The sequence below is a fragment of the Sinohyriopsis cumingii genome, chromosome 18, assembly GCF_028554795.1.
Source record: "Sinohyriopsis cumingii isolate HCF-2022 chromosome 18, ASM2855479v2, whole genome shotgun sequence".
Classification (NCBI taxonomy): Eukaryota; Metazoa; Mollusca; class Bivalvia; order Unionida; family Unionidae; genus Sinohyriopsis; species Sinohyriopsis cumingii.
This window is the reverse complement of record NC_142978.1, coordinates 60092704-60115375: the sequence shown is the minus strand read 5'-3', so window position 1 is coordinate 60115375 and position 22672 is coordinate 60092704. Positions and strand designations below refer to the sequence as shown.

At 34.0% G+C, this 22672-nt stretch overlaps 1 protein-coding gene across 1 annotated transcript in view; it reads right to left on the bottom strand.

Annotated features, from left to right (window-relative positions):
• Positions 1 to 8542: 8542 nt before the first annotated feature.
• LOC149776752 (uncharacterized) overlaps positions 8543 to 22672 on the bottom strand; it is a 32701-nt gene continuing 18571 nt past the window's right edge. The window contains exons 5-6 of the mRNA XM_089941427.1: positions 22258 to 22313; positions 8543 to 17039 (exon numbers count right to left, since the gene is read on the bottom strand). Of these exons, the coding sequence (XP_089797553.1) occupies positions 16333 to 17039; positions 22258 to 22313 (763 nt within the window). The 3' untranslated portion in view covers positions 8543 to 16332. The remainder of the gene's footprint in view (positions 17040 to 22257; positions 22314 to 22672) is intronic.

Sequence of the window (22672 nt, the reverse complement as noted above, 5' to 3'; positions counted from 1 at the left end):
ATGCTGTGTGAAACACAGTGCAAACAAAATTTCTTTCTTACACGGCTGTAGATTTGTGTTCATCACCGATTGCAAAACACTGATCAAAACGACTTTCTCGTGAACAAAGGTATTGCGGTAATTGTTATTGTTATTATATGTCCTCAGGCGATGGCGATAAATATGCCAGAAGCGGATTGGGAGTAAGCGATATCCAAGAAACATTGCAAGTCACATGACTATTACACGTTGCCTCAGGTTCAAATGAGTATCAAAATATGAAATATTTCTTATGTAAGAGCGTTTTAAGTTCTTAATTGTTCAAATGAAATTCTACTACGGAATGTAACGCAACACTTCGTCGAGTAGTTGCTACATTAAGATTCTTACTTACTGCGTGCTCGCAATTTTGTAATGTCTGATTTTTTAACATTTTCCAGGATATCATCCTTTTAATACCATTAAGATGTCAATGTTTAAAATCTCTTTTACTTATAATGTAGATGTCTTTTACATTTTTCATTTCATTTTAATCTGCAACAAATATTTATAAATACATTTTACGTTTCTTTTCTAAATAAGTTTCCGCGGTTCCCGAGTTAAGCTCTAAGTGTACTCCTCAAAAGGAGTCACAAAAAAGCTTCGTCATTCAGAGCTGTAATACATGGAGATACCAATGATTATCCTTCTTTAATGATATGTTTTTGTTATTTTTTAAATTATTCTTTTCAATTTATTTATTTATTTGGGAGGCACTTTTTATGTAAGCAACTGTTCTTTGTTTTGTACCTCAATCTGTACTACGTTTTCTCGACTCTATGGGTAAGCTATTAATGCCCTCTAACAAAGTGTTCATGATATTGATGGTGAGTTTCCTAGATGGTTCTGGACCGAATAAACGGAGATGGTGACAGCATGGACACCATTTGGTATGTTCCAGGTCGGTCGAATATTTATATACTCATTCGCAGATTTTACGCTGCAACGTAAACACACCCTTCATGTCCATAACCCCCATTCTGGTTGAAGATTTGAGAGTGTGTCCATGAAGAAATTTCTGTAACTGGAAGAAAACCGCTTCTTCGAACAGTACTAATTTCCTGTCATTTAAAATCGATACACTGTTATCTAACTAATAACCAAAAAGATACATTGTGCAGCGAAGTTAACACTTACAAATCGGCTCCAGCCGTATACACACCTGTCGATGGTAGACATTGGTGTGTTGCAATTATCTGCACACGAAGCTCTTCAAACAGCCATACATGTACACATATGGAAAAAATGATAATTATTTTATTCCTTCCATGTATTGATAGTTCCATATATACTGAACTCCATGGGTCTACTATAATATATGATGTAATCACAAATGGGATTATACTCCCATTCTATTTCACATCAATTTGATTATTGCACTTTCACAATGGAGTGTCAAAGCTATAAAACTATACACCAGTATGACCTCGAAACCAATGACTGGCGTGGTGCCAACACTCTCCACAATAAGGACGCGTGCAGTCCACTATTACACCGAATGGATTACGTGCACTTTTTGGACCATGGTGTGAAACGTCAGTTTAGAAGGAAAATTGTGTAAGATCATCCAAATGCACATATAGTTAGATCTGATCATACGGCTACCCAGTGTCAATAGACTCTTCCTTGGACTGAGGAGCATAATAAATATCCAGAACAATCCACATCACCCTTGTCTGCAAATGAAGACAACGAAAATGCTGATAGAATCTATAACACAATAAATTCATTGCACCACTATAAAAAAAGATTAAGAGTAGCGATGAAAAGGGCATACAATTAGGTGTCGAAACTGTACAACGAAACACGTGTTTAGTATACTTTGGAGTCAAGTAGCTTATGAAAAGCGTAAAGACGTTTGTATACTCAAGTACATGAAAAACAATGCCCTGTCTAGGTTACGGCTAACAGCCGATGAAGAAAAAAAAAATCAACCATTTATTTTCTTTTGATATTGATGGAGAAACAATTATGTGTATCTAATTTCTATTTTTTCCGTGACTGAGGGTTGAAAATAGTTTTTTCATACCTGAATTTTGTCAAGCTTGTAATTGTGGACTGCGTATGCGCATTTCGCCTACCTCACTTTTGTTGCGATTTAAGATATTTACTAGAATTTGAGTTCAAGTGTTAGTGGAGTTTTCCATCGGAAATTTTAGTTTTCAAGGACAATATATTGCGTTAGAGGTCAAGTGGATATTTTGTATATAGAGGTTTGGTAAACAATTATTGATTCCTGTTTCATATCTTTCTTTAGGAATGTACTAACAATGTTTTCAGTTTGAGAGAAATTATTTATTAAAAGTAGTTTCATTACAAAGTGGTCGTTGACTTTTCTACTCAAATGCTACTTTGGAATCATTGAAAACTCATTCAAAGATATTCCGGATTGTATCACAATGGTACGTCAGGACATTAAAGATTATTGGAATTCATTCGGAACATTATATATTCTTTGACTAGTGATTGGACATTTAGAATCATTTGGAATTTAATTCACAATATCTTAAGTCTCTTAAATTGTCACTTTGTAACTTCAAGAAATATTTTTTTGTTGATTTTACAAAACTTTTTTACCTGCTTCTTTCTATTACATAGTTTAAGACCGAGAGTAACACAGCTACATTATATAAAACACATTTTTCAGTTGGAAAACATTTATTGGAGTTAAATATATTAACAGGCTGCATAAATAATGACTAAAGGAAACTTAACTCTTACGTGACTTACGCTAGTTATAGTCAGTTTATAATAATATTGGATAATTTACAGCGTCTATTTTAATTTACAGACTTTATACCAATTTTCAGCAAGTACTGCTAGCATCTATTTGGTAAAAGATGGCGAGGAAGTCGATGATCTTTTAGTTTTTAATTTGAACAGCGAACTAATGATGTGGTTTATATAATTATTTATAGCGCATTGTTCAACATATAATCCATAAAACAGTTGTGAAGAAATTAAAATCTAGCACATTTAGAAATTCTTTAACCCATGGATACAAAGTGAAATACCCTTTAAGCTTTAACCAAACAAAGTAGAAATAGAAACACAGTATTATTGCAATTTTACGTAGAGTTTTATATATTTCTTTCAGAGACACGTTTTCTGTTTTTGGAAAGAGTATAATAACAGCAGCTAAACAAAAAAAAAACAAAAAAAAACAACAATAATAATAATATCATCATTACTATGGGCAGTCTCCGTCAACATACATAGCAGGATTAGTGGATTAATCCAAAAGAAAATTAGAGGCATTAACATAAATTCTACATAACAAGTTATGGGACAATCAAAGTGTACATCTAAAAGCAAACAGACAGACAGACACACACACAGGTCGAGCTAGAGCTCCAGACACACAAGCAATACACATCATTGGCGACACAAAACCAAACAAGTGCTACTGCAAAGATGGCAAAACCAAAATCTTTCTCTGTTCACTCCATCAATGTAATACTACTTTGCTCCCAGTTCAACATTAACATAAATACCAGATAACTTGTGTTCTGCATACAATGAAATGCATTGTGGGTATTTTAGATGAATAGTTGTCCCAAAAGGATGTAATTGTCACAATAGCGGGGCAATATAAGATATAATATTAGTTCCTTTGCAGATATATATCAGAATTAAAATTTTTTAGACAACCTTGACCAGAAACTTCAACTTCTACAACCACAAGAAAAGACAACTAAAATAATTATTATGTGAACACGATCACTTGTTTCCTGGTGTTCCAACACGGACAGACACCATCTATCAGGTTGAGACTGTAGATTCTACACCTGCGAAACAACATCATCACAGAATGAATCCTCTCAAGCAGGACTGTTTGTAAAAGGAATGCAGTATTTACTGAAAAATGATTTTACAGAATCAAGTAAGAGTAATTGGAGTTCATCGTGTGCCTAAACCAGATAATACATAACATTTATGTATTACTGTAGACAATTCAATGGTATCACCTAGACAGATTCATTTCTGGCGCCAATAATAGATTTTAAAATATTCTTAATGTGAAATGTCACAAAGCTGTGCCTTTTGAAAGGATTCTGGCAAATTGCACTCACGAACTGAGCAAAAAAAGTTTTGGCTTTAGCAACGCCACATGGATTTTATATGGTGAGGCCGTTTGATATGAAAAATTATCCGTCAACATTCAAGTGTTTAATGTACATGATAACATTTGGACTGGACAACTGTGATGCGTTGACAATGACGTCAATATCTATAACGATTTCTGGAAAGATCACTTGAACGGTACACCATTCGAAAATTCCTTGATTTAGCGACGCAGATCTGACAATGAATTCAGGTAAAAGTGATACATTTTAAGGACATATTTTAGGAGATGGTCATGTTAAACTTGTGAAGTTAAGGTCAATGCTATCTGTTAATTCCCAGCGCCTGTCAGTCAAAACACAAACACAAACAACCAATGCGATTTTTTTGCACAACTGAATCTTATCGGAAATTCTGCTCAAAAGTTTCCATAACTGCTGAGCCTCTGACCATATTGCCGAGTAATAAATGCAAGTTTCATTAGTCTGACAGCTGTAAAGAGGTATTTGATAAATTATAGGCCATACCCACGAGTGCACAAGTCCTTTCAGCTCAAATTTCAGTCAATCATGTCTTGATAAGAGTTATGTAGTGATTGAGATCAAAATGGCATGAGTGTGTGTGTCTGCAGTGTGGCAGTTTATAGTGGTCTATACTTAGGCCTCATGCCGCAGGCACGTAGCATGATGTCCCACCCAGTCACATTATCCTGACACCAGGACCACCAGTCCTACCACTAACCTCTTAACGCTGAGCGCCAAGTGAAGTAGCTATTAGTATCATGTTTGTAAGTCTTTGGTATGACTCGGCCGGGGTTCGAATCCACGACCTCCCGCTTCCGAGGCGGACGCTCTAACCACTAGACCACCGGATCGGTCTAAAATGATGTGAATCATCCAGTGTGCCATTTTTATAAAGCACTAAACAAGCACCAGAGAAATTATTCCACAGTCGAGAAGGAATGTTTGGCTTTGAAACTGACTTTGCAACACTCTGAAGTTTATATTAGTCCAGCTCCTTCTCCGTTTATCTCATTTAGTGATTACAACCCCCTTACTTTCATTAACAAAACGAATAACAAAATTCAGAGATTGTTGAGGTGAAATTTGATTTTGCAGGAGTAGAATACCGACATTAGGCAAGCGAAGGAAAAACGATAAGTACTATCTTGCCTCAAGTATATTCTGTGTCATTCACAAAACCAGAGATTGTTTAGATAGAGTAATACAACATTGACATCAGGCACCTCTAGGGAAAAGAGAATCTAATTGCAGATGCACTTTCACATGTACAGAAGTGCTGTATTGTTTAATTTTTTGTGTATTTTGTGATATTAATAAGACATCTTCCTTTTTAATTTCAATTATTATAGTATCATATGTACATTTGACAAATATGTAAATGAAATCTTTATTGTATAAATCTTATTTGTTCTTTGTGAGGGAAAGTATTATGTATATTCAATCTGCATTGTGCACTTCGAAATTGAAGGTAGTGGTTCGGTCTTCCTTACTATTCTCATCTTTTTAAGTTATAAATAAGTTATTTACTTATTTACTAAGTTCAAGGTCTAGCCTTATTTACAAACTTATAATGTTCTGGATACAAATATTTTACTACATCCCGGTCATTTTATCTAGCATTCGGTTTTTGCACTTTTCATATAAGCTTATGAAAAATAATTGGAAAGAAAATAACTTGTCTGTTTTGTTGAAAGCATTTTATACACTTATAAAAAAGAAAATAGTAGACTTAGTATTGTCAAATATCATTATCATACACATGCATATATGTGCCAACACTCACATAACACAACCACACTGACATTAAATAAAAACATAAATTAAGTTTGTCTTTAAAATCATTGGATGGCTAAATATGGGGTTAATTATATGCAGTCTTTCATACTCGCTATAGCTCAATAGGTGGTCTGAAGGTATTGAAAGTGCCATCAGTGTTCATTACTATACTCAGTAGATACTTTATTTCCCTACAATACAAAATCAGAATTTAAAACGACTTTACAATATTGTGAACAAAATCTTAAATAGTGCTAAAAGTTCTATCACAAGTCCAAATGTATAAAGTTCCAATTCCAGTGATATTCCAAATAAATTCCAATAGTGAATGTGTTTATGTGCTTGTAGTCTTGAATGTGCTAATATGTCAATGGTCTGGATTATGGTTATGTGTTAAGTCTTTTGATGTACTGTATTAATCTCATCCAAAATGTCATTGTCTGAATTCACTTTAATTCCACAATAATGCATAAGTCCAAGAATATTATTGAGCACTTTGTAAATCCAGTGAACTATAATGTGAATAACTAAATCCACTCAAATAAAAAAACTGAACAAAACAAGACTGATTCTGCTTCCAATGTTAGGGCAAGAATGTATAATTCTTAAGTAAAGAAGATTATATACCCCTCTACTTGACCTAGGTCATAATTAACTTTATCCATAAATATTCTGTCAACTCAATGGGAAATTTTCATTCTGGACATTTCTAAGATCAGAATCAAAACTGTCTTTAACTCAAATTGCAGTAAACACATTTCCAATGAATAATAATTTCAGTATTTAATGGCCAATGAGACAGAGAAATATCCACTATTTAATGGGCAATGACAGAGAAATATCCACTATTTAATGGGCAATGACAGAGAAATATCCACTATTTAATGGGCAATGACAGAGAAATATCCACTATTTAATGGGCAATGACAGAGAAATATCCACTATTTAATGGACAATGACAGAGAAATATCCACTATTTAATGGGCAATGACAGAGAAATATCCACTATTTAATGGACAATGACAGAGAAATATCTGCTACTTATTATGTAACTCTGCAAGTTCCTGTTAAATTTTCACTCTGTAACTTACAGAAAATTAATTTATTTTCTTTATTTTAAAAAACTCGATTTTGCTTCGTTCTGTTACTTAGTTTAGGAGAATATTTAAAATATAGTCATAACTCCAAGGTCTAGAACTCAAATCAAAGGAAACATCTTTAAAAAATATGACAAAAGTCAGGTTGGCCAAACCTCTACTCAATCATGGCCAAAGGGCAAACAAACAACATAAATTACAAATGCGTAACACGTGTCCAAGGTTGATTTTTAGCCTCTCATTTATAACAGTATAGAGAACTAAAGTTGTGGTTTTTATTAATGCTTTTCCACACTGTTTCACTACGATGAATTTGATATCCAGAATATGCACCCATTTACAAAACCATGAAAATGAAATACATTTTAGACAATATTTGTCAAAATTATATTGAGTGATACAATCTGCAAATTTTAACTGCAAAGAGCACACATTTTATAAAAAGGTATCTTCATGTCTTACATAGTTTTTTTATTATTAGTTTCCATGAATTTGCTAAAAATGTCTTTCGGGAACCGGCTTGCAGCAGCAGCAAAAACAACCGCTGCCATAAATAACTGTTGGGTGTCAAACTGGGGGCATGAATTGGAAAAACAAGAGTTAGATGGCATCAGTAGAAAGAATAGAAAGCTATCAACCAGGGGTGTAACAAAGAGCACCTGATTGGTGGGAAATGTCAATGCATGGACAATTTGTAAAGGGTCACTGAGTATCCAGGGAGGGCACATGTAAATGGTCCTTGTTTTTGCATGCATTTGTTTTTGTGTGAGTGTGCGTGAGGGAGAAAGAGCAAGTGTAAAACAAACAAGAGGTGGGGTCCTGGGTGGCCACGTGTTCCGAAGCACTTCTCTTTACCAAATGCTGCCATCTCACATGTCTATATAGGTGCAGCAAATGTGGGTATATTAGAAAGCTTGCCAGTAGGTTAGTGGTTCATACTATGTTTAGCCAATCTTGCACTGAGAAATGGAAGTATTCAGTAAAGGCATAGACAATAACACATGGAGAGAGGTGTGATGGCAGTACCAGTAATCATTAACGGCAAGCACTTTAGTCCACATGGCCACCTGGGACCCTTGTAATAGTGGTCTGTCACAAACTATCTACATAAAAAAAGAAGCTTAATGTGTTTGCAGAATCATCAGATTTGCACAAAAGATCACCAGTTCATCATATGCTGAGACAAGTGCATATTGGCAAATGAATTTTCTTACCATGACACAATACCCTCATTCGACCTCAAAGTTTCAACACAGAAAGCCTATGAAACCAATTAACAGCAGGTAGAAAATTGCTAATAATATACCACACTGATATATATTTTTGCTGATGTAATTTAATTTACACAACATTCCTCCTGAGCAATTATTTAAACTATGACACACTGAGGTAATAAGTGATCATATTGTGCATTCAACTGTAAACAATAAAGACCAAGATCTGCTCTTGCATAATGTGAGAGCAGAATGGGTCTAGGCTATTCAACTGAACTCAAAGACTCGAAGACAGAATGAACATCAATGACTCATCTGCTGGCACTTAATATGAACAGGGGAACAAAACTTGCTTTTGGAAGAAATTTATTGCATAAAAAAGATACATACTAGGCATGGAAGAAATCAGAACACGATTACATATATAAATCGTGTCTAACCTGTGATGATGTCACCACAGTCTTAGCAACATAAAGAAAATAAGCTCTGTGACCATAAACTTAACCTTTCTATCATCTCGTAACAAAGGACTTGTGTGCAAAATAACAATCTGACTATGGGAACAGATAATTTTGGTATTTTGTAAAACTTTCAATATTCAACTCCAAAAATTAAAAACTTTCTTTACGAGGTCAGGATGCTGAATATCTCTCTTTTGACCCCTTGCATACCACAGGACGTGACTCAGCTTGGTAGAAGCCACATTGGCACAGTGATTAGTGTTCATGACTTAAGGGGTGAGGGTTCGAATCTAACCTTTGGATCAACCCAGGTCACTACCAAGATACATCTCTGGTCTAGGCAGTTTACTCCAACGGCCTCAGTTCTTAAGTCTTCTTTGTGTTGATGTGCCCTAAAACACCAAACCAAAGAAATAAACAATTCAACCAGTGCGTTTGATCACTGATGTTTTGCACTCAACCTAACGTTGAATAATGTGTGAAATAACAGTAGTGATTCAGGTTGAAAATCTCATGCTCATATATGAGCACATACCTGTAAACTTCTTTTTAAGAAATCTAAACCGAATAATGTGACCTTCACCACTGATTTTAATGACCTCAAACTCCAACAGATATTTATCAAGTTGTACTGGCAATGTCTAAAGACACTTTTAATAGAAACTATTTATGGCAACAGCTGGTATACCAAAACTAAAGAAATTCAAACAGTGATCACACAAAGTTTTTTAAAATACCCACTGACCGTGACCTTTGAGGTTTTGAATTTCATGAGATGCTGCTTTTCAAGTGATTCCTATCAAAAGCTGCAGTTCTTGACATAGACTGATAATAATCCATTGATAAAAATAGCACTAACTTGCTGCTATACATATATATTCCAAGTGACATCATGACCACTGTCTTGCCATATATCACAGTGTCAGCCAATTCTGCATGTCGGGTAATTCTGTGCAATGATACGTCATTTCTGTAAACATTGGATCACATGTTTTTTTGGGTCAAAAATCCATTTTGTATCAAGAAAAACACGATCATACTTTAATAATGGAAGGAGATAATCATAAAATGTACAAAATTATCCCCCATTTTGACTCGAAATGCATATCAAAATGTGATTTCTAAATGTCCATGACCTTCCTGAACTTGTAACCCAGAAAATCCAATTTACTATGCCTCTGTTAGAATCATACAAATAAATACAATATATAAAAGATGGAAATGCATACCGTAAAACGATTCTGCATCTTAATGGAAGCTCCAATTTTGCACGAAGTTGTCCCACACATACAAAATCGTCTGCTACCCAACGTGTCAACTTTTCGCTACAACAGTATTCTCAAGAAATTCCCCTGGCGTATAGTATGTTTCTAAATTCTTTAGTAATTTTCCAAATAAACAAGATGTTGTAAACACATATCCTATTCATTGTTGTTTCTCTTCCACATAATAGCTTATTTCTTATAAAATGTTTAACTATTTTTTTCATAAGATTGGTTTAGTTTGCTTAATATCTCTAGCCATTTATTGGCACTGTTACGTTGAATTTTGTAAAACCAGCTATAAACCTGACCTACTTACTCCACTGAACAGATGGCAGAAACAGTCCAAAGTAATGTATTTCACTTCTAAAGCCTGATGGATAAACATTACATCTTTTCAAAGCTGTGCACACGAGTCATGAAAAGACTGGGGTGGTATCCCGTGTGTCCAAAATTAATACTATTTTGAACAGAATATTCTGGTGACAATTTCCTCTTTTCAAATGGTAAGCATTGCACTATTTTATTTTCGTCAATTGGTCAAATTCGGTATGACTTTTTACAATTGATATTAAAAAATTTCCAGAATCAAACTAATAGTACTTAGTCTACACTCAGCTATAAAAATTGAGCTTGAATAGAAACTAACAGACTTGAAAGGAAAAAAGTTTTTCAAAGTGAGCCTTTTGACATTGAAAATGTAGTTAAATTTAAGCTAGATCTCAATAAAAAGTCATTCATAATATTTAAAAAATGAATCTAAAATGCATCTCAAAATAAGTCTTCAGATTTATATTTTGAAAATTTGTAGTTTTTAGAGTCTCTATCCTCTACTGAGGAAGAGCCACAAGAGAGTCAAATGTAAAATGCACAAATATTTGTTATTTCCCAGTGCCATGATATATTGCTGTAACAAAGCTACAAGACTATGCAAATTTAAAACACGATTCTGTATTTTTCATTGCAAATTTTTTGCATGATAATTCACTTTTACACTGGAAAAATAAAAGTTAAAATTTGTAAAAAGTCCCATAAATAGCCAAATTAGCTCAATCTCTTTGAATTAAACTTAATGAATTTAACAAAGTACACATCCTAAATTACTGTTAAAATAATTAGCCATTTAATAATACTTCTAAGCCCATTTTAATGCATGCATACCTAAATATGAACAAAGAAAAGGTGGGCTTATAAATGAATCTAGTTTTAAATCTAAATTCTATTTATGTACGAAGAAAACTAGCAATTTATATTTTTTTAAATTAACCTTCTGTACACCATGGCTTTCTTTCTTATCCCTGCAGCCATTATATAATATACTCCAAGTAGAATTACTTTTGTTTACAAATATTCCTCAATATATCAACACATCTTGTATATATTCCCCCAAAACAACCATGTATACTTGTGCAAATATGGCTCAAGCCAACAACAATAATGTCTATTTGGCCCAATCTAACAAAGACGACAATGTAAAGTATATGGCCTGAGCCAACAATGCATTGTTGTAAATACCTGATCCAATCCAAGAGTCACCACAATGTACTGCTGAGTATGTCTGGCATGAGGCAACAATGACCACAACATACTGTTGTGTATAGCTGTCCCAATCCAACAAAACTGCATTGTTGTGTATAGCTGATCCAAACCAACAGCAGCACTGTTGATTACATGTCTTACACATGAATATTTTGTCTCCCCCAGCTATTTATGATTTAGCTATGACAGCTAATACACAATTGGGGTGATAAAAAACTGGCAATGCATGCAAAAACTAGAAGTGAAAAATGTACGCAAATTAAACTCTGCTCTGAGAAAACACACTCAGGAAGTTTATGGTTGTGCCAGTCTCTGTGCAAAGTCTATGTTACTAAATACACAAAACTGCACAATATGCAATAAACATGCACAAGAATAAAACAATGGACAAATTTTAAGTGACAATTGACTGTACATGTGCATGTGTGTTCATTTTATTTTTATTCATACCAGCCCCACTTTGGTATGCTATGCTGACACAATATATGACATACTTTAAAAACTAATACACATACCAACACAATATGGAAATGCTTCATTATACGAAAGCATAATTACCAGAATGAAATCATTAGCAGTTAATTTGATTCCAATAATGTTCAAAAGATTACAAAAAAAGCCAACGGCCTTGGGATATTAAGCCATGACAAAGTTATCTGAACATATCCTGCTCTATAACATTCTTTCATGTTTCATTAGGTACAGAGTGCATCAGCTTAATAAGAACTATAAAAATTTCCAGAAAATGTGATTTTTGTATGATACAGTATTCGACTGCCTTGTCAGATTCCACAGTACACATATTAAAACTCTCTAATATCAATTTAAGTACTTAGTCTGTCAACACTTTTGAACAAGCCTCCATTACTTGCACAAAATGTAGAGCGAGTTTATGCAAAGAACTAACCCTTTAGTGCAAAATGACACTTTCACATACCACCCTCTTTATCAACCGACCATTCAATTTTCAGAATGGGCAATGGGGATGGGGGGAAGAGGCATGGGATTTACTTTTGAAACAGGTTTTTTTCCCCCTTATACTTCACAACAAAAATCTGTTCAACTACTATAGATATAATCTGTATTATTTATACAAATAATAGCAATATTTTTGCAAGCTACTTTGGGGGCTATAATCTTTGTCCACAAAAAATCTCGAGTCTTTGCATCCCCCACTCTGAAAATTAAATGGCTGGTCCCTTACTTCACACAGATGCCTTTCATGCAAAATGGATTATGATACCATGTATGGTCAAAATAAAGAACTTACATCTATTGCAATCACTTTAATTAATGTCCAAAATCATTTTTCATTCATTATCATTTATAATCTTTAATTTCACAAGACCGTTGATGCATGATAAGTAAGCAGTGAATCAAAGCAATACACATTTTTAAACCGTTACATAGAGATTGCAAATCAATACTGATGTTATGCACTTCTGGGTTTCTGTGATCCCAACTTTTCAGAGATTTGCTCAAGTTTATTTGTAAACAGTAACATTTTTACAAAATTACTGCCAAGAACACATTTCAAGTTGGATTCTGTTTTCATAATGAGAGGGTTAGGATGGTTCACAAAAAGTCTGTTCAACTCTCTTCCATTGACTGGTAAATAGATTTCGAAAATATGACAAACTTCTTTTATAGAAAATGCAGAAGAGGACAAAGCTAGGCAGAAACTTTGATATTTAATTAATAATGGATATAGATAACAGATTCATTAATTGATATTAGTCTCTAAATAACCAATTCTTAAACATAATGACACTGGATGGAGATAAAAGTATAGTTTGGTGAACGACGCTTCATTAAAGTTTTGGTTTCACTATTTCTTTGCTTAACATAAAATGTGTGGGGTTTTAGATTAGCATAATAAAATGCATAAATATTCTTTCAAACAAGTGAAGATGGAAAGCTTGAGAAAAAGAAAGACATTGGTTCTGTCTGTGGAAATCGAAAGATATCATTTCCACAGCAGGTATAATATAATTTGGTGTGTGAGTACATGTTTGAGTTGGATTTTTAACGTAGCTATAACAATTTTTTAGTCATATCGCTACAATGTCTGCAGTGTGACAGTTTATATTGATGTCTAGCACTGGGGCATCATGCCGCAGACATGTAGAATCATGTCCCACCCAGTCACATTATCCTGACACGAGGCTGACCAGTCCTAACAATAACTTCTTAATGCTGAGTGCCAAGCAAGGCAGCTACTAGTACCATTTTTATAAGTCTTTGGTATGACTCGGCTGGGGGTTTGAAACCATGACGAATTTGGTATGTAAATATGTGGGGAAGGGGAAAATGTTGAAGTAATTTTTACCCCTTTTGACTTTGTCATAGGAGATAAATGGCAATAACAACAAGGAAAATATTTAAATAGTCTCATATAAATTATATAACTTAGCCACTCATAATAAGGCTTCATTTTATGAAGTTATTGTTGGAGATTATTTCTAAAGCATTTTTACTTGTAAGGCTGTTAACTTTGAAATAAATATACTTTTGTAAATAAATTATGTTTTCAAAGAAATATGCATTGATGTGCATTTTTTTCATTCTTTCACCAATGGGATAAAATAAAAAATGCACAATCTTTTTTTTATGTGTGTGTGTATGATTTGGATAGTCAATGTAGCTTTCACAATTTTTCAGTCATATTGCTATGATGTCTGCAGTGTGACAGTTTATAGTGATGTCTAGCACTGGGGCATCATACGCAGTCAAGTAGCATGATGTTCTGACAACAGGCTGACCAGTTCTAATCTAACCTCTTAATGTTGAGTGCCTAGTGAGGAAACTGTTAGTACCATTTTTATAAGTCTTTGGTACGACTCAGCCAGGGTTAGAACCTGTGACCTTATGAGTTATGTATCTCAAATTTTTGGGATGTCATGATTTCAAAGATGTCAAGTACTAATGACTGTTTTCAGTTAAGAGTTGTCTCCTCTTCAAGATTGTCTTGATTGAAAACTATTTAATGATTTTTATTGCATGTCAGTAATGATTATATTTGTTGTTTTTATTACTATCCCATATTAAAATGATACTTAACGACTCCCCATATGTAACATCTAATATGCCAGACTGATGATGTGAAAATTACCTGTCTTAATTTTCTCCATAACACAGGAAATGACACTGTGAAATAAAGTATACATTTTACCTTTTTTGGTCTGTTCAGTACCAGAGTAGTGTGCGATTCTGACTGAACTTTGTGACTATTTCTTTACTTATGACTTATGAAGACACTTTGTAAAATAAAATCTTTACGCAGCAATTTATATTTTTGAACAATTCCCACAAAATTTGTCATCTTCGGCATTCAGTACTCGTACTAGTTAGAAATAAAGGGCACTATTGAATTTTCTGCCCAACCCACCCAGTGCCCGCCCCTCTGGCCATTCTAGTGGCCCTTCACCTTTGTCCAGATCACTAAAATACCTGCTTCAATTCACATATTCTATAAATTCCATATACTTTTGTTTTATCGAATACAGTTAACTGGCATGACTAAGTCCATTCTATATTTCTAAGAAGAAAAAAATGAGGTCTCAAATTTTGTTACCAGCAGTAAGTTCATTGGTTGCAAAATACTTGCATTTGTATGCTCATTTTACTTAAAAAAGTACCCCCTATCATAAATGGTGCCCCTTTTGCACAACCCTCTGAAATGATATTTTTTCCATTACTTGAGTTTTCAACTTGAAATAAGACAGCTTGTTTTCTCACTCAAACATGACAGGAGATGCTTTCCATGCTTTTAATTGCAAATCTTACAATATATATATAAAGGAACTGATGCAAGTTTTCTCATTCAAAATCTTTTGATAACTGATGTTTTGATAGTTGTATTTTAATTTAGAAAGTCTAAGGAGTTATTGATTACTTAAATGCTGATTGTTCTCTGACCCATCAATACTAAAAATTATTTGTTACTGAACAAACCAAAGAGATATCCTCTATCATAGTCTTCACACTAGGGAGAATAATATTAATCATAATTCAGTTTGGTCTTGGTGTAATTTTTCCAAAACCATGTGAAATATTTTTTTTATTTTAGGCTTTTATTCAACTTTTTGTCCTTTTTACAGTCAAGTTCCTGTGGTCTTCAGCAAATTAATAAATCAAATAACCATTACCAAACTTCAGTTATTGTTATTAGCCTAAATACACATTTATTATTATAATCACCTAATGTCTGATTTGGACATTTTCTTGTGGTAACAAATCTAATTCAACACATCCCACATGTATGTAAAATTAAATACCAATCCATAAAAAGGTACAAGTTAAAGAACAAAGAAATAGTCAGAAAGCATAGAAGATAACATCACACCATAATTACCATTTTGGAATGAATGTACTTAGATTTAAATTTTTGCCAGCCATTTGCAGCCTTAAGCAGATAATGACACAAAAATAGTGAAAACTTCTTTCAAATAATTCTGTACATGGTTCTGGATATTATCATTTAGTTCCTAATCATAAGTAAGTGACCATTCCATGAATGCCTTGTAAAGAAGCACAACCCCCAAACAGTTTATTCTAATACAACTTAAAAAAATACATAAAAGAAATATCCCATGAAAGATAAATGTAGCACATTTTGTTACTTTAGTTTTATCGATAAAACAAAATTGGTTGTTGAGTTACGCATGTAGTTTAACTATTTCCACTATTCATCTGCCACTTCTCTTATACATATATGTACCAAAGCATGAAAAAATGAAATTCAAAAATATTAAATAACTGGGTCACTTAAGCCAAAGACTACACATGCAACATTTCATTCAGTCAACTGACTTGTCTCAATGTTGCATATATTACATAACATGATGGCACCATTCTGTCAGGGTGGGATTTCACTGCTAAATGGATAATGCCTCAAACAGCTCTTCAAGGTCACACACTCTCCTCTTTTTAAACCTGGGAGTGTCAAAGATAAGTCGGCCATCATGTCTGCGTTTCAATGGGTTGATAGCTAAATTTGCAGATGCTTGCCAAGACTGCTTCATTTTTTTAATACTGGGACTGTCAGGGTCATGAAGGTCAATCGCATGTTGACGTTTCACTGGCTTTCTACCTTGGGGCATAGTGTTCTGGATTACAGCATGTGGGATGGAGACCTGGACTCCTGGGTTAGAACTTGCCAAACTCAATAATGATGGCTCTCTCTCAGCATGGACCTGTGGATCACTAAACAGTGCTCCAGCCTTACCATTATCTAGCTGCACCTTGACTACATTTTCAATGGGACTGTTGACCAACTTCTCTTTCTCTGTATGATCCTTTGGATTTTCACCACAAAGGTCCATCCTGTTTGCTGTAACATCTGAAGTTTTATTAATCTGTACATTAGCAGACAGACTCCTTTGGTTTTCATTTGGTCTTTTTTCTCCCATATCTGCAGACATCTCAGCTGCATTTTCACTAGGATTGGTGACTGGTTTCCCTTTTTCTGTTCTTTGATTCTGGTTTTTCTTACTTACTTTTTTCCTTAGGTCTACTGGCATCCAATTCTTAACATGATCCTTTGGTTTCTTACCAGGCAAGTCCATCATGTTTTCTAGCCCATCTGAAAAAAATAATTAAAGATTCACTTGTGAAAACAAAAAAGAGATGAACAAGACTTAACAAGAATAGATTATGTAAATGTATGGTACACATTTTGAATTGCTAGTCATAGGTGAAACTATCATGTTAACATATATGGTTAATGTTAATTATTTAATACTTAATGTTAACAGAAAAACTTTCTCTGTGCCAGATGCATCGTTTTCCATTTCTAGAAAGTCTTACATGTGCATCAAGCCAGTCTCACCCACATCATCGCCTCATGCACAACAGCATATCCTCTTTCTTTTGAAAGATGTCTGACTAATGAATGACATAAAATCAGGATGGGAGAAGTCCATCCAGCCATGACCCAAGTATTACAAAATAAAGATTGGTTTTGCTAAAACTACATTTTAATATCAGTAGTACGATACCTGTCAATAAGCCAAATTTATCCGCAAGAGGAAAGCTGATGGTAAAAAGTGAAAAAATTATTCACCTTGTAGCCCAGACACTAAATTGCTGTTATAAGCAGCTGTCTCGGTCACTATCTGAATAGCAAGAACTGGACCAAGAGAAAAAATACCCTGGTGATAGTCTGATAAGGACCGAATGTAAAATGAGAAAGTTGTGTGTGATCACCAAAACCTTAGCCTTTACAATATCATCAAAAATGAGTGATTGAGAAGTAGTGATAGCACTAACTTCAGAATCTTTATCCTCGTGAACAAAAAAGCTCTCTTGATGGTTTGAAGATACTCCATCTAGTGATGTTGGATACTGAAGTATCAGCCAAGCCCTTTAATGGGAGAGAAAATACTTTTCTTCTAAGCAACTGCTAAATAGAACTTCTGTGCTTTTATATGAGCAAAGAAGTCTATCTCGATTTTCCCAACCACAGATGCTACTTAGACTGGTTCTCTATACATCAGGGTTGGAAGTAATGTCAGCTGTTTATGTTTTGTCTTTTATGCAAGGAAGCCTGGTTGACACAACCAAGAAAACTGAATCGTAATTCACACTGAACTATACTGTTATGACTCTATGGTCTTAAACTAAGTAACAGAAAGAAGCAAAACCAAAAATGGTGTTCTTTCTGTGAGTGGAATTTGCAAGAATTCTTTTAAAAAGTCAAACTTTGTGACATATTTTGCATTTCCAATATTGTCAATGCAATCTCTATTCCTGGCACTGGAAATGAATGTCTTGGTGATGCTGCTGACTTTTCTATATTCAGTACACATATAGAATGTTTTATCTGTTTTATTCACAAGAATACATGGTAAACTCCAGTCACTTTTACTTGGTTAATTGAAATCATTCTCCAACAAATATTTAATTTCTTCTTTCAAACTCTCTGCTTTAGAGGATTCCGTTATAAGGATGCTTTTTCACAGGTGCAGAATCTACAATTTCAATTTCACTTAAGAATTTATTTCTTTGTGTTGGAACATCTGTAAATAAGTGCTCATATTCACATAACAGCTGTCTTAATTCTCTCTTTTCTTGTGGTTGCAGACATGAAAGTTTCTAGTCCATATTGTTCCATGTTTCTGAATTCAGAAGATTGGTTACCCAAAATCACTACAGTCAGATGTATACTATCATTTACATCCTCACTGTGAGCAAGAGGTACAACTAAATGATTGGATCATTATCTGGGCTATCCCTAACAAAATACTCCCTTGCCATATTTAAATGAAAAAGTTGTTTTGGGGTCCTCCTCCCAGGAGTGATGATATAATCCAAGTCATTTACTTTCTTTTGAACTGTATAAGGACTATATTACCTTGCCTGAAGAGGATTTTGATGTATGGACAAGAGAGCCAGAACTCTATCATCAGGCTGAAAACTATTTTCCTTTGTAGTTCTGTTGGTATGATTTCATTTTTGACTGAGTAATGTGAAAACTAGTTCTTGCTGCTTCACATGTCTTTGATATATATTTGAAATCACAGATATAATCAAGAAAATTAATCTTGGAATCTTACTGGTAATTTGAAAGAAGTTTCAAAATAACAAGATTTTTGTCATGTAGGCCCTAAACTCAATTACTAAGGTCAATCACACAATACAGATATATATAACACTTGTTAACATTAAACTTCCACTAAGTGTTTAATTGGGATGAATATGTTTGTGTACCATATAAATAGAGATCTTTCTTTTATTGTTTTGTTTTGTTTTGAGAGAGAGAGAGAGAGAGAGAAATGTTACATGTAAACCTTCAACAAGTAACACTTTGAGATGACCCCCATGATCCCATTACACAACAAAGTACTTGCTTTATCTACTGCCCTAAAACTGCAATACTTCAAGCAGAGTACATGCAACTCTTTCGTCACATCAGCAACAGTCTTTTATTATCACATACATAAATGTGAAAGCATCAACATCCACTCTCACTCAGTCAACAATTTTGATTTGTCACATTTGAATATTAGCATAGTCAAGCTCTATTTTTAGATAAGGAAACCCCCAAGTATGTCAAAGTCTGGACTTCATTAAAGATGGCTTTCAACCTTTTTAGTTAAGAAATATTAATTTCAAAATTTTTCAACATCTCGCATCACAAAGAAAAACTTAAAACAAAGTAATATGTTTTAAACAATGTATGCAGTAGAGCCCTTTTAATCGCCATTAATAACACTCATAACATAAAATACGAGATGAAACCCTACGACATGTAAACACTGACTGGATAATTTTGACAACCTGTTAGTATTTACAGATATTCCTACAAGTAATTCCCACCATGAGGAATAGGGACGATGGTTGGCACGCCATGGGAAACACAATAAATAAACTATCTTAAGGATATTATACAATAGTTTTGATAATTACAGGCTCATAGATACCTTTTTGTTGAAAAAAAAATTACAAATTAATTTCTGACACAGCATGACCATCACTAAGTATATTTTCTTGAAGCAAGTATTTTGTTACATTTGACTTAATTGACAAAAGAATGAAGATGCAGTACTGTGCATGGACTGAAGGTGTAGATCACAGTGGGTTGATGCAAATGCTCCTAGAACAGGATGGTGCATCTAGCACAGATAAGGTTTTTCAGTAAATTTAACAATAATGGGCAGTCACATATTACCATATTTGCTGGCCTAATAAGATCATACATTTTGACCAGAAAATCTTAGCTTCGTCTTATACTCCAAATCGACTTATATTTTATGTCCGCCAAATCGACAGACAGAGATGTCTTCATGATTGTAAATCTGTATTGTTCACTTACCTGATGACTGATCTTGATGTACAAGTGCAGTACCATATTCCATTATCAATTAATACCACTAGGTAAACGATTCCTTCTAGGGATTTTTTGCCACTTCCGTTATTCAAGAATCATGTGTCTTTGTAGTGTGGTATTTACATGCTAATTAAATATGCTACAGCTGTATTCAGTCATTCCAAGCTAACAACTGTTTGAGGTCAAGATTCGGCAGACCAGATCAGATTAGTGAGGATACCAATAAGAAATGAGGTTACCCATGGGTATTATGAATACTGTACCATATAATGAAAGGAAATGCCAGGTGGTTACCAGTGTATATTTCTCAGCCAGGGACATTTTTGAACTTGCCGATGTAACCGACAGCAATTTAAAGTACATCTAGCATGATCAAAGACAGAAAACAATTTCTGCCCAAGTACAGGAAAAGTACATTCACTTTAAACAAAATCTTATTTGATGGGAATAGATAGGACATTATACTTGCAAAGAAAATTAGCATGCAAAATGGTCATTCTTGGGAATTAACCTAATGGAGATTAATATGGGTATAACTATTGTGAATATTTAAACCCTGAAGGAGTATGGTATGTGTTTTCATAGTTTACCTTTACTGTTTCATTTATTAATTTTCTCTCTTTGACAACATGGAAGAAATAAGGTAAAAATTTTTTTTTAAAAATTACCCCATGAAGAGGTGAACACACATACTCTCTCATATATCAGACCATATTTTAATTTGATCATGAGGTGCATGAAGAAAAATGCATTGGAATACATATGCATCCTTCTCTCTGTATCTCCTCCCCCAAAAAAGAAAAAAAAAAAAGGATGGAAAAAGCATTTTAGTATTAATGATGCAATTTTCCTTATTGCTGGTAATCTTAAATAGCATACCGTGATACTTTTAATATTTATGAAACCGGGTGTTATTATAATTTAATTCCACACAGCATTGCGAGTTTATCATATCTGTAACTCAATACATTTTGAGGTCAGCATCATTATATTTAGCTAAAAGTAAACAATACATTTAAAAAACATCGTGTGGAACAAATTAGGTACTTTTAGTTACATTCAATGATCCTGACTGGAAAGGTTACTGGGTTCCAAACAGGACAAAATTAGTGATGCTGTGTGGAACGAAGTGAAAAACACAATCTGAGGTATTGATCTGGTCTCGTCTTATACTCAGCATTGACTTATATATGGATGAAGGATAGAAAATTTGCCAAATTTGCTGATTCAACTTAAACTCCACTTCGACTTACAGGCCAGCAAATACAGTACTGACAGTAAATACTTGAATGAAAACTCAAGATGTGTGTCATTTATACAACACTGCTTCATGAACCCAATGGTATAAATTACTGTGCTGCATATTTTTTCACTTTATTCCATAATTCTATCAAAAACACGCATAAAGAAGATTTTCATAATCATCATTTCATAATGGCAGACGTGATCTCAGTGCAGACATTTTATAGATTCACTGTTATGAATGCAATGAAATCAATGGGCAAGTCTTTTGACCACTCCGTTTATCCTGTTGCGGGATTAAATGCCCTAACAGAAAGCTACTTTCAATGGATGCTTATTTTAAGATAACAGGTACTTGAAGTGAAACTAAAGGAACTTACCATCCACTTTTAGAACATCAGTTCCAACCAATGAAAATTGAAATAAACTATATAGCATACTTTTTTAAAATGTAGATAGGAACAAAACTATTGTCAAAAAATAAAACAAGTAAAAGAGTTTCACAAATTGTAAAAGTTAACAAATTGTTGTAATGGTGAGAAAATTAAATAAGGTCATCTGAATACACATAGAAACGACTGCAACAGGTTCAGATTTCATTTACTAGGAACAATCCAGGCTTATTTGGATGGACATACGTAAGTATGAATTAAGAAAGAAATAGAGGGACTGGGCCAAATCAAGATGCTCCTGCTAGATGGAACATAAACATTTACATCATCATACATACCCTCTCTTTTCTTTATGTTGGACCCATCTGCAGAGTTGGCTGCTTTGCCCATCTTACTGCAAGGATAAACAGATAACAGACTTGACACTTGAGGTATAAACTGAAGAAACATCATCTAGCCTAATTGTCCTATCACATCTCAGCTGCAATCCATAGACAATACTAATACATCAGAAGCACAAGTGTACAATTGAGAAATCCCACCTGAAAGCCAGAATTCGTGTGCAGGAAGGAGGCTTTACCAACTTCCGGACTACAAATATCTATCTCCAATGTGGAATTTCCCTATCCTACAGTAAAGCATGATAAATTATTACTCTCTCGTTTCCACTATGACTAAAGATAATGGATCAAATGTATCATTGTAGCTAAAGAAACACAATATGTTTCCTAAATTAAACTTGCATCAATTCAT